Raw genomic sequence first — 13,676 nt, forward strand, 5'->3', positions numbered from 1 at the left:
TAGGAGGCTGGACGGCGGCGGGAGGTGGAGGCACGGGTCGAGGTCGCCGGCGGCGGTAGGAGGCGGCGCGAGCAGAGGCCGCCGCCAGCGAGAGGTAGAGCCGCAGGCCGAGGCCACCGGCGGCGGGAGAAGGAGCCGCGCCCGTGGAGGAGAATGAGGAGGAGGTGCGGGTTCCCGTGGAGGCGGAGGAGGCCCGAGGAAGACGAGATCTCGGAAGACGATGGGGACAGAGTGGCGAATGGATAAGAGGAGATGAGAAAAAAGAAAAGAAAAGAGGAAGAAAAAGAAATGGAGTGGAGAAAAAAAAAAGAAATGGAGTGGAGAAAAAAAAAGAAAAGGAAAAAATGAGAAAAAAAGAAGAAAAATGTAGGGAAGGGCAAATTAGATATTCTACAACCCCAATCCAACAAGTGAAGCTGTTTTGCCAAACGTTTTGTAAAACGGGTACAGCTCCACCAGAGAAGCAGCTCCATCAGAGGAGATGGAGCTGGAGCCGTTTTTGGAAGAGCTGGAGCCCTACCAAACAGGCTCTTAGTGTGTGGATTTGTGAAAAAAAGGCTCTTATTATTGCACAATGACCGTTTAATGCTAATAAAGTTAAAAACAGCTCGCGAGACAAGGATCTCGGTGCGGACATCGAACTAGACATGTGTGATTAGCATGAACTGAAATTTAACATAAACACTGTTACCATTTATGAATAGTACTGAAATTAAAAATTCTTTTTGAGGACACAGAAAAGGACGGATTTAGATACATGCCACTGTCCAGCCGTCTCATACCCTTGGATGCCATCATCAAGAGACAAGAGGAGAGAGAATCGATGACCGATCGGTACGTCGAGCCAGCCAAATAAATCCTTGGTGATACGCACGCATGAACGTCATGCAATTTGCATGCCCATGCTTCGTTTGGAAATTGGAATTGAATTTGGATACGCATGTCAGTCAATTCCAGACGACTCTACTAGAATAGCTACGTATGTAGGCGGATTGGGTGCGGCGAGGACAAACTTGCAAATCGTCCAGCGCCATCATGACGTTGAACACGCCTTTAATTTTGTTGCAGGCACAAAATCGAGAAGGTTTCGTCAGACTACCGGTCTCTTTCCGGTTCTGGTAGCGGTCGCAACGAGCAGCGATCAACTGCAGGTGCAGCGAGTGGCAAACGATGGGTAACCGTGTAGACGTGTAGTACGTCATCGATATGGTGTGGCCAACTGGACCGACGCAAGCTAATAAGTTCACTCGGATCGATCAAGTGCTTCGCTGACCAATTTAAATCAAGAGGTGCGACTGATCACTGATGACTTTCCCCACTTCTTCACGAAGTAGGTGCAAGTATTCACATACTATTGCATTCCAAACTACAATTCATTTTATCTTTTTATCTTGGGCCAGACTTCTCTAGTTTGGACCAAGTCTATAGAAAGATCATCAATATTTACAGCTCGTAGTAGTTTCATTGAATTCATCATGAATATATCTTAATAATGCATTTATTATTTGAATTTGGATACTTGAAAATATGTTTCTTTAAACTGGTAACAAATATATGTAAGAAAAAATTGTAACTTTGGAACGGATGGAGTATTCCTTATGATCAGTACATGAGACTCAATATATGTGCTTTTAAGGTACTTATTAATATACTCGAGGCACAATTAACAAATTTGTAAGAAAAATTCGCTTCCATTTATTCAAGAGTTTAAACTACTTCAGTTTTGAGTCTAAAGTGGTACAATACATAGAGCACCGTATTGTACCATCTAAAGTGGTACAATACATAGAGCCGTCGTCTCTACTTCTCTTGGGCCCTTCAGATGGCTTCCAGGGGCAGGGCCACAGGATACGCTGGTAAACTAATGACGATCTATTGCTATTGGTAAGCACGGCATACATTCTCGCCTATTTTCGGGTACGGATGAGAGGTACATTTATCTATCGACGTGTTGAGGCGGTCATTACTGCGACAGGGAGCAGAGACGGAGGCCTCCTCGGTCACTGGGTGTGTTGAGCAAGCGCGCTCTGGCCGTCGTCCTCCCACGGCGTGGGCGACATGGGCGCGCGGCACAGCGGGCAGGTGGCCGCCGCGCCGGTGCCGGCCCAGGCGTCTATGCACGCGGCGTGGAACGCGTGCGAGCAGGCGCCCAGCTCCGCGACCTCCTGGCACCCAGCTCCCGCTTCCTCCAGCCCCGCCAAGCAGATCGCGCAGACGGCCGCGCCCTCGCCGCCGTCCTCCGCGCCCCGCCTGTTGCCGCCCGCCCGCCGCCGCCTGTACCTCGCCGCCCCGCCGGTCGTCACTGGCGGCGAGCTGATGCGCACCCGCCGCAGCGTCGCCTCGAGGAAGCGCTCCGCGGCCGCGTCGTCGTCGGCGTGCTCTCCGCCCCAGGTCTGCCGGGGAAGCTGCACCCCGCCGCGCTGGCACGACACGACGCCGATGCGGTCGAGGAGCACCCCGGCGACGAAGCGGAGGACGTCGAGGAGGTCGCGCAGGAGCAGGAGGTTCCGTCGCAGCGGGAGCTCGTAGCTGTGGTCCGAGCAGGGGTCGCTCGCTGACATCATGGCGTGATGGGTGGGTGGCAGCGGCCGGGTCGATCGGCCGGCGATGCTTGCGCGGAGCTCCGCCGATGATGCTTGGGTGGAGATGTACGTCTTGCTTGCAGCAGCCGTTTCTTAATTTATAAGCTGCGATCTGCAAGCTTGTTTGGTGCGTCGTGCGTCAAGCCGTCAATGGCGCGGGGGCGGTTGCGAGGTGCCTGTCAGAGATGAAGAAAAAGCGTACGTTGTAGGCTTGTATAGCCATGGCCCAAGCAGTTGTCCGTTGGCGTGGTGGCATTTTCGAATCGTAGCGTGGCGACGTGGCGTCGTCGCAGCCTCTGGACCAGAGACGTCGTAGTTGCTGTGGACATCAGCGCATTATGGCATTATGGAGACCTATCGTGTTGGGCCCAAACCCAACGGCCTACATCTCTCTGTCCCGAAGTCCGATGGATGATGGATGGACTCTGGCCTCATGTGACCTAGCAGGCCTACAAGCCCAGAAACACGGCCCACGGACCACCCACTCTCGCCCGGGTTGAGGAAATAAGCCCAATGGACCCAGAAGAATCAGTGGACCCTTTTAACCCGGTGTGGCCCGTTTGTTCTATGCTCGGTTAGGTGGGCCAGACCTGCATCCTTTTGTTAAACTAGGAAGTTTTTTCTTTTTTATATTTTTTAAAAATTAAAATTTCAAAAATATATGTCCATTTTGAAATATTTCAAAAATTCCCCCGGTCGCCCTATGGGGGGGCGACAGGGCTCAAATGTATTTTTTTTTCTTCAAATTTGCAACGAAGTCCCTGGAGAAAAAAAAAGAGGGGGGCCTGTCGCCCCCCCCCCAACGGGCGACAGGGGCCTGTCGCCCGTTGGGGGGGCGACAGGTCCCTCCCCTCTATTTTAACCCCTGGTCACCATTCGCCGCCATTCCCTTTGTCATTTGAGCCTAAAAATTCAGAAAAAAAGAGAGGGATGAGGAGAAGAAAAGCGGCGAAGCTCTGCCGAATTGCGTACTCCTGATCTACAGGTAACTTTCATATGAATCCATTGATATTGTATAACAATTTAATTTAATTAGTGGATTAGCTGTATTAGATTTGGTGCTTTAGAACACTCGTTTAGTATTACAATTTCAGTACTATTACAGACTTTTTAAAAAATATAATTATGAATTAGAATAGAATTATGAAAGTGCCTTATTGATATTGCAGCATAAGGCAATGGCTGCCTCAAATTGTGGAGGATTTTCATGGACCGAAGGAAAATCTAGTATAATACTTGATATCATGACCCATCTTGTTATCAGTAAGAAGTTGGATCCGTTAGCGGATGGTACGATAGAGATAATGTTGTCCAAAGTAGTAGAGTTTAAAGATTTCACATTATTTCGAGGTATTACGACGCAAGATGTAAAGGGACACCTGGTAGAACGTCGGAAGATATACATGAGAGTATGTGAACTAGCGAATCATCCTAATATCATTGGATTCTTACAAAGTTCTTGTAAAATATGGATGCGGCCAGAGGTGTATGAGATGCACATTAAGGTAACTCTCATTCAGTTGTAATCCCGTCCGTCATTTCGAATCCATATTTATGAAATAGTAACATTGTTTTTTAATTATATGCTAGGATTACCCCGAGGACACGGAGTTGATTAACAAAATGATACCAAATTTTCGTAAATTGGTATATATCTTCGGTGGTGGACTTATGCCGCAAACTAGACGAAGGAGGCGGATAAGATCTTCGGGTGATAGTACTTGGCCTGCGCAAGAACAGATGCCCGGAAGTTCGTCAAGTCATGTTGCACCACCTGCAGCACAAACTTGTGTTAACTGGGATGATGACATGGATGACTTCATGCCCCCCAAATCATGGCCTCCAACACATGATGTTCATCCCCCTGTACATGAACCTAGGATCAGAAAAGAGAGAAAGGGAAAGCCAAGAGGTTCGTCGAGCCATACTACATCATCTGCAGCACCACCATCTATCAACTGGGATGACGACCTAGATGATTTCATGCCATGATCTATAACATATGATGTTCATCGGTTTAAGATGTATTCGCATTTAGTATTATTAATGTTGTATTATGCTTGTATGTCTCGTACCAAACTTGCATTCACTGGACATGTACATAATGTCGAGTTTGAATCGTACTTAGTCGTAATGGAGCATCGAAGTATAAACATACCATCTATTGATTGTAATGGAAAATACGAGAGTGATCAGAGGCGAATGTTGAAGTGTATAAATAAGCGGTCCACAGCTGGGCGTCAGACCCTATTAGACCTCTGCTGGGCACGGACATGGCCCTCAGAGTTTTTAATGTCACTAGAATATTAAAAAGCACACATGTAATTAATATAACGATAAGAAATAAAAACTAAGAAATGCATTACGTAATGTGAACCACCAAATTTTACATCATAATACAACGATAATGAAACACACATCACACATGCAGTGGCATGTCAGAACCCGTTGCAATCTACGGTAAACAGATTCCGGACTAACCTAACATGCTTTAGGTAATTTAAAAAAACAGAACAAACACAATGATGCAGCATGTCACTAGCACTAAGGTAGTCCTAGTAGCCGTACCCCCACGTAGCAAACTGCGTTGAGCCTTCTCCGCAGTATCCACCCATTGCAGGTGGTGCAGGCGGTGGTGCCGGAGGCGCATGGCCCTTCTTCTTGTGATAATGGCAGTTGCAGTAAGGAATAGTGCATGATTCATCCTGTGAACCGGCTGCATTGCTGGTATCATCAACTTCGTCGTCTTTGTTACCCTCGCTCACTTCCTCATAATGGTTCACCTTACATTCCAGATCAAAGATCTTTATCTGGAGGTACTCGATGAACTTCTGAACAGAATCAATTGGTGCAGGATCTACCCACCTAGTAAAACCACATTTTTCTGGAGCATCGGAAGACTGCAAAACAAATTCTATGTAAGGTGTCTCATTGAAGATAAAGAAATGAAACAATCGAGTATTACCCATGCGTGCGGACATTTAAAGAAACGCCGACCGCCATCCATCCCGTCGGTGCACATCTGCACTAAGCAGTCCTCACCATGTCTGCATTTTGGCCACGGTTCTCTACGGTTATCGTATTGTCGAAGAGGAGTTTCATTGGTAAATTCACTCTTGTGCTGTGGCGGAAACTCAAACACTGGTTCCGGAAAGGAATCTGGTCCAAGAGGCCCCTCCCATATTATGGGGCCTCCCTTTCTTCCCCCTTTTCCTTTCCCAAAACCATAGTAATTCTTCCCGCTAGACCCACCTCCAGACATTGGGTATACAATGAGGTTTGATGTTTGAGTTGTGCTGGGAGTTCACAAACTTGGGAGTATTTATAGGCACACAAAGGTCTGATACCCGGAGTGTGGAGTGTAAATGCACCTAAAAAACCTACATGACAACACAGTGAAGAGGCTAGCTGACCTAACACTGAAAAGACTAGATTCGATTCTCGAAATGACTACTCGATGCATCTCTGTGCATGCAGACTCACAGCACTGCATTACTGCCGCTCGGTCGATCGCGCCTAGATGCCGCCTTCCCCACTACACGCCACAGACCTTCGCTGTAGAATGACAGGTCCGTCGTCCTCGCCAGAGAGACTGCTTTGAAGGTGAGCTGGTGTGATTGCCGTGTCGTCACATCTTTTTGAAATGTTGGAAGAGCACTGCTATTGGGTTGTCGTCTTTTGTCACGTATGTCTGGGCAAAGAATGCGACATTTGGGAAACCCGTGATCGCCGTGCTGAGCAGTGGCAACCTGTGATCTCGTACTCGCAGCTAGATACACTATGGTTCCTATTTTGAGCTATTCGAGCTTTTTAGCAGCAGACCCTGATGTATTTCTTAGTTCTTAATTCTTATCGTTATATTAATGTGTGTTTTTTAGTATTCTAGTGACATGAAAAGCTCCCAAAATATTAAGGAAAAGTTCAAAGATTTCATAGACTCCCGGCTACAACTGCAAATTAATGGTAAAGGCTACAACACACAGAGTTAAGCTCTCAACTTAAAACATAAACAACTAATTGCAGTGGCATGTGCACGTGACAAGATAATTTCTTGTTGCATCTAAACCTACCATGCCTTATGGAATGTAAAATGCCGGGATTACATGGTACTACTCTACTGAGTGCACCTAGGATATTTGCCCTTCCTAATTGCTTCGGGCCCGGCTTCCTTTGCACGGCGTGCCCTCTCTCGCTTTCTCTCCCTGTCAGCTTCACGTTCGGCCGCCGCCTTACGATCCACCTCCTCCATCCTCTTGCGGATCTCTTCTTGCTCTTTGTTGCGCTTCTCCTCTTGCTGTTCCTCGGGCTTCATTCGGCGCCAACGTTCTGCAGCCCATCTTGCTTTTTGTTCCACAATGTCCTTTGCCTACTGCGACTGCACGGTGTCGAACCACTGCATAAAATCACAAAGAGGCAGAGGAGACTTTGTCCAACACAAGTTAGAATCATAACTCAATGTTAGGTCATATAGAAAAATAGCGTATGTTGTCCTGCTACCTTGGCCCGGTCTTTGCCATATCGCTTAGGTGGATCATATTCGTAGTTCTCACACATAAAGAACCTCATGCCGTAGTCATCTCCTAAAACCTCAGATTGCATGACCTTGCATAACGAACCGCAGAAGCACATTGGCACATCAATTCCTTTTGGTACGGTGGCTTTACACTTGCTCCACGGAATGTAGGTTGATCCTGACGAAGACATTGGCGCTATAGTGTGGTGCGCCAAATAACAAACAATAATTTAAGCAATGCACATATCGTATACCAAATCGATGCGTGAAAATATAGGTACTGTTATAATTCTATTGTCTTATACTGCAATATCAATAATGTACTATCATAATTCTATTCTAATGTATAATTATTTTATTTGAAAAAGTCTGTAATAGTACTCAAATTGTAATACTAAACCAGTGTTCTAAAGCACCAAATCTAATTCAGCTAATCTGCTAATTAAATTAAATTGTTATACAATATCAACGAATTTATACGGAACTTACCGGTAGATCACAAGTGCGGAATTCGGCAGAGCTTCGCCGCTTCTCTTCTTCTCACCCCTCTCTTTTTTCTGGATTTTTTGAGGTCAAATGAGAGGAGGGAATGAGGGGGAGGCCTTATATAGACGGCCTGACGCGGTCGCCCGTGGGGGGGGGGGGGGCGACAGGCCCCCCCTGTCGCCCACAGGAGGGGCGACCGGCCCCCTTGGCGCCGGCCCACTGGCTGGTCGCCCCTGGGGGGGGCGACAGGGCCTGTCGCCCGTTGGGGGGGCGACAGCCCCCCTCTTTTTTTCTCTCCAGGGACTTCGTTGCAAATTTGAAGAAAAAAAATTACATTTGAGCCCTGTCGCCCCCCATAGGGCGACCGGGGTATATTTTTGAAATTTTCCAAAACCGACATATATTTTTGAAATTTTAATTTTTTTTAAATATAAAAAAGAAAAAACCGCTTAAACTAGTAGGCTTATTATATGCGTCTAGTCCTGAACTTGCTGTCCCCAAACAAAAAGAAAAGGGAAGGGTTCTCCATAATCGCCTCCAGAAAAATCTAATGCGGCATCAAACTTCAAAGAGGCGAACTGAACTCCGTGCGCTCTGAAAAAGTGGCACGACACATCGTCTTTGCGGACCACTGCTCCTTTCTTCTTCGATGCCATGGAAATCTCTGTCCCCCGTGACATTTGATTTGACTCATGGGAGTGTCTGTGAGTTGCCATTGCCATAAGCGAGGGAAACTCTTGGAGACTGATCTGGGGTGCGGTACGTCTTGTATCACGAAGACGAAGATCTGCCGGTGGTTCTGTTCTTTTGGTAAACAAGAGATCTGGCGGTGAAAACGTAGGCCGGGGGGACCAAAGGAAAACGAACGGGCGGTGCCGAAGTGTCGCCGGGCGAGACCGTCAGAGTTTGGTGATGCCCAACTTTCAGTGCCCTCAGCATCAGGTGAAAGAGGTTTTCTCTAGGTCGGCCGAGAAGATTGACGCCGAGAGGAAAAGCGAGGCTTAAGTTCCGAAAGCAAATTCGTGAGAGGAACATCTGTCTGTTAGATTTCTAGGATCATCTAGGAATAGATGGGATGGGGTACAGTTCTAATCATAGATAAACAAGGGTGGATTTCCTTCTTGATCCGCAACTAGAAAGAGAGAGGAGGGGTTACCGAAGCGTGGTCCAGAAGCAACGGTGGTGGAGCATCCCGTTGCTAGCAGCACCTCCTCTAGATCGGGTTAGGGCTAGAGACTCTTGGTGGGGTTTGTGGCGGCAGTGAACCTCTTATTCGCGCCCAGGCCCCCACCTCCCTTTTATACAGCGCTGTGCGACAGGGGCCCGCCAGCCCATGGGCTGGTTGAGCGCCCCCGATCAGGGCGCGGACCAAGGGTCCGACTCGTCTGTTGGGCCGAGCCAGAGATCAATTCCAATATTTTCCCCCTTGATCTCTTCTTTTTTCTTATTCTTGTTTTTTTTCTGAGCTTGGTCCATCCCATCACATATCAGTGTACAGGGCGTGTCTCGTCATGACAGTTATTACCGTCAGATTAACAACCACAATCACCTTTCCGTTCTGAAACGGAGTCTTATTCTTGGGCCCTCTTTATCCAGGAATCATAGACTTTCCCTTAAACCCATGCCGGCTAAGTGTTTTCTAAACACATTGGGTGGTAGGTGTGGCAGAACCACTTTGAATTACACCAGATCAAGTACGCTACACAACTGAGCGCACCTTAATCGGTATAATTCTTAGTCTGTCGGGGTAACATCCCGATGTAATCACTGAACATCCGATCGTAACACAAGTATACTTCCCGCTCGAAGGCTAGTCAAAGATACAATATTCCACAATATTTTACATCATATAGATAAGGGAAATAATTTACATCAGAGTTTTGAAGCTAGTAAACTACAAGTCTAGCTTTTACAACTTATTTAGAAAAAAAGAGATAAAAGTAAGCTATGCTTATTTTAGAAATTTTGCAGTGGAATTTAAAACATAACTATACATCAACGTCGTAGGGTAGATGTCATGGTAAGTCCGAGCATGACATCATTCATCCGAGTCATTGCTGGTCGAAGTTGGTTCCTACTCCATAGACCAGCCAGAAGGTAAAACATTAGGCCAAGTCAAACTATTATTTGGTTCTTTCAAAGTCATCCCTGAAAACAGAGTCACCAATAAGACTGAGTATACTAATACTCAGCAAGACTGATCCGATTAAGGGTATAAGATAGCCCCATACCTAGACATGCTAGGCTTGGAAAGGTTCTGGGTTTTCTTTTACTGAAAAGCCACAAAGAGTATGTCTTTAATTTCAAATTTTAGCTTTCAAATTCTAGTTGTATTAACCATTCTAGGTATGCACCTATCTATACAAACATGGTAGAGGAATTATTTTCATTCAACCATATTTGATATTATTATTGTTCCACTTCTTACTCTATGTAGCAAAGGGATTAAGCAGTCTCAATCTTCGTGAGAAACGGACGATTCTGAATCGAATTGCCAACCTTGCTAGGATAAACCTAGCACACACGCTTGGAGTACTATCGAGTCACTCTCAAGCAACCTTTTGCTTCTCATTCCGGTTCATGGATCAGGGCCACTCTCCCCGACTACAGAGAACCACCACATCTTTGTAGCCGCGGTGTTGCAACATAATTTAACTTCCTATCTCTAAGAGAGAGTGGGAGGTATGTCTATTTGCCGGGCCGATCAGTTATTACGCTTACCGCGTACCATATTTACGGCATGTGGCTAGTACTTTCAAACGCTTAACCACTGCTACTACACTCTCCGGCCTTAGTAATTGATCAACACAGGCGGATTTCCATTATGAAGCTTGTAACCAAATCCGTCCATGGTCCTTATAGTGATTGCAAGAATGTAAATAATCAACTCCTATAAATCTCGCGAGTGACAGGTAATCACTCGACTTTTACCGGTCCTATTAGTATAGCATCTAAGCGAACTCAGTTCTAGTATTCAATCAACAGGTACCTAGAATTATGCATCTAAAGTTTTTATTCAACTCTAATAACTTAAATGCACAAGTAAAAAGTAATAAGTTGCATAATTAAAAATAATAGGATTATGCATCGGGTCTTGCCTGTAATGGTATCTGGAGAGTCAGTAGACTTTGGTTCTTCCGAATCGGAGTTCGGGACTTCAGTTAGTTTAACAATGTTGGCCTAAGCTTTAGAAATATCCCTGTCTGGTTCTTGAATGTGCTCGTATGTTCCGTCTGCTAATGGGGTGATTTCTATATGAAATGCAATAGTTGAAAAATAGTGAGGTGCTTGAGTATAACTTTCCTTCACTATAAAGTTGTAAACTCAATCAATCAAACGATCTAAATTATCCATGTCAAGTACTCTAGCTACATAGAATAACATGGAGAAAGATTTTTGAAGTAATCCATATGAAATATTTAAATAAATATTTAAAGCTACAGACAATACAAAGAAAGAAATTTTGAAAAGCACAAGCTAGAGTCCACTAATAGTTCTAGAAAAATTACATAGAACTAGACATGTTCAATAGAATATATGGCTCAAGCTCACAAGAAAGAAAACAATCCTAGAGCATAGGTTTTAAATAAAAGAGCTATATTTTACTCCTATTTTCAAAACTAGCTACACAAGGTTTCAAATCAAACTCATAACATCATCTTGTAGAGTTAATCACAAGGAACAAAACAAAATTAATTTTGCATTTTTTTTATTTTTCTACAATTTCCTATGAATTTTCAATGTTCACTAGAAAAGAAAAAAAAGAGATTGTTTCTTTTGCAGAAAGGTCCCTGGATTTACAAAAAAACCCTAGATTTAAATGGGGCCTTGCAAATCGGTCCTTGGCCGCCCTAAAAACAGGGGAGGGCACGGGCGGCGCTGGCCGACCGGATTCCGGCGGCTCCGGTTGCCAGCGGCGAGGGGCCCAGGGTGAGGAAGGTAGAGGAAACCTAGAGCTACCTCTGGGTGGTTTCGGCGCGGCTCGGGATGGCGTGTGGCAGCGGCTCCCCGTGTAGGGGCGGCGGCGCCGCTAGGTAGCTCCAACCTTGTCGCGATGACACGAACGCACACAATGTGAGACACTTTGTACCAACCTATAGCAGGGGCAAGACGAAACGTACGTTGTAAACTATCCCCCAAGTACCATCAGGGCCATAGGCCAAGCAGAGCCCAAACTACACGGTGCAGACTAGACTGCCAAGCCCTGGCATCGATCAGCACGTTTCTGCAGATGGGGACGCTCGCTGCCAGTGTAGTGTGTTCCGCTCGCGTCCAAACAAGCAAGCGTGATTCACGGGGGGCACTGGAAGCAAGCGCACGACCCATGCAGTTGCGAGCTCGTCCATCTATCCGCTGTCAAAAACCTCGCCGTCCGAGCACCGCCAAGCGGCTGTGCTTCACTGGTTTTCGCGCTCGTGCTGCTTCGGCCGTCCGGCGTCGTCGTCCAGCGTGTTGTGCGGGAGACGGCGGCCGGCCGGGGCGGCGTACGTCCTGTTTGCTAGCTCGATTCGGCGCGTCAACGCGGGGGCAGGTCAAGATGCCGTCCGGCTCGGTGGCGAACACGGGCACGAGCTGCGTGCTGCCAGAGCCATCGATCAGCCAGCTGGCAGGCTGAAGCAAGCACGGTGACTTGGATCAGGTCTCGCCTAGTACGGACAGAGAAGGGTGCAGCAAGTGTCCAAGTGATGCCGAGGCAAGAGGTGACTGCTGAGGGTGATGAGCTTCCCGATCGACGAGCGCCGCCTGCTTCTTGGTTGGCGAGGCAAAAATTCATCAACAAATCACTTTCATGCAAGAAAATGATTGTTCCTTTCATAGTCACATCGATCTGCTGCAGGATCATCCTCATCTGAGGAGAAGATCTGCAGGATCAACCTCATCTGCAGGATCATCCTCATCTAGATAAGCATCGAGTGCGTGGAGAGACGATCGAGCGCGGACGCAAAGGTGGACCTCTGGATCGGAGGGGCCATGCCTGCAGGATTGCAAGGCGGAGCTAGCTGGAATTAATTAGCCTAGAATTGGGTTGGTTTTAGGAGGGATCTGCAGGGTCGTTGTATTTTGTGTTACTTTATAGAGAACAAATTGGACATAGCACATTGCCTGAATATCAATGAATTTTGCGCGTGTTGACCCACTCACGGACAGAGTTTCAAGTCAACAGGTCAAGAGTCAAGCAGATGATGCCATTGCGTGACAAATTGTGCATTCTAAATCGACGGGTGTCGACACCCTCAATATAATCGACAGGTGGGCCTGTGGTTGCTAGAAAAGTATTCTGCCAGGCCCTATTTTTAGACAGGGACTGATGAATTTGGACGGGGCCGGGACTGAAGAATTCGCTCGTTTCACCTCCTCTAAAAAATATTTTAGTTTAACCCAATCCTTTCGACGACGTCAATTGCAGTGGTATAAATCTAGAGCAAGTTTCTTTAACATTTTATTTCACGCTACCGAAAACGTACCCCAGCTAGCATACCAGCATTTCAGCTTCTCTTGTAGAGGCATCTGCACACTAGACATGCTCAGTACGTACGTGCTCTAGAAAACTAGACCTACTTTTTTCTTCTTGCCTGTCGAGCGAGGGACATCCGGAGCACAATCATGAATCCACAGACGTCAGAAAATGGCTTTGCTTGTGTGTTGCGTGCCAATACTCTCGACGTTAGAAAGGCTCAATTCGCTAACGGCTGCGTGCATTGTCACGTAGTGCGTGTACTTGCACAACGATATATCAGATCACTGACGCATCCCGCACGATTAGGAATGAACTCCATCTCCTAGTAGATCTGCACCTTGTATAGTAGTGACCAGAATATTAATTAATTTTATAGAAAAACAATTAGTAGTAGTAAGTAGCAGTCCACTCGACAGGCAAACACACTAGCTAGATAATGTTTCTTAAGATCTTCCCTGAATATAGCAGTCTGACCAGGAACTATTACAGCCCTACCACGTCCCCAGATTTTTTGCTTTAGCTGATGATTATATCATACGTACTCCGTACGTGGCAAAAACCAGTGGATGTCCATGCATCCGCTACTAGCTCGGACCTCACAAGATTATGATCCGGTTGCACTTTCTCTCTTTGTAAA

At 46.5% G+C, this 13,676-nt stretch overlaps 1 protein-coding gene across 1 annotated transcript; it reads right to left on the reverse strand.

Annotated features, from left to right (window-relative positions):
- Window positions 1-1,671: 1,671 nt before the first annotated feature.
- On the reverse strand, window positions 1,672-3,185 carry LOC120680488 (probable E3 ubiquitin-protein ligase ATL44). Its single transcript, XM_039961985.1, has one exon. It carries the CDS (start codon window positions 2,562-2,564, stop codon window positions 2,001-2,003), a length of 564 nt encoding a protein of 187 aa, XP_039817919.1. The 5' UTR covers window positions 2,565-3,185; the 3' UTR covers window positions 1,672-2,000.
- Between the last annotated feature and the right edge of the window lie 10,491 nt (window positions 3,186-13,676).

The sequence above is a fragment of the Panicum virgatum genome, chromosome 7N, assembly GCF_016808335.1.
Source record: "Panicum virgatum strain AP13 chromosome 7N, P.virgatum_v5, whole genome shotgun sequence".
NCBI lineage: Eukaryota > Viridiplantae > Streptophyta > Magnoliopsida > Poales > Poaceae > Panicum > Panicum virgatum.

Excerpts from the sequence above, each read along its gene's own strand:
- LOC120680488 (XM_039961985.1), bottom strand. The coding sequence starts at position 2,564 with ATGATGTCAGCGAGCGACCCCTGCTCGGACCACAGCTACGAGCTCCCG.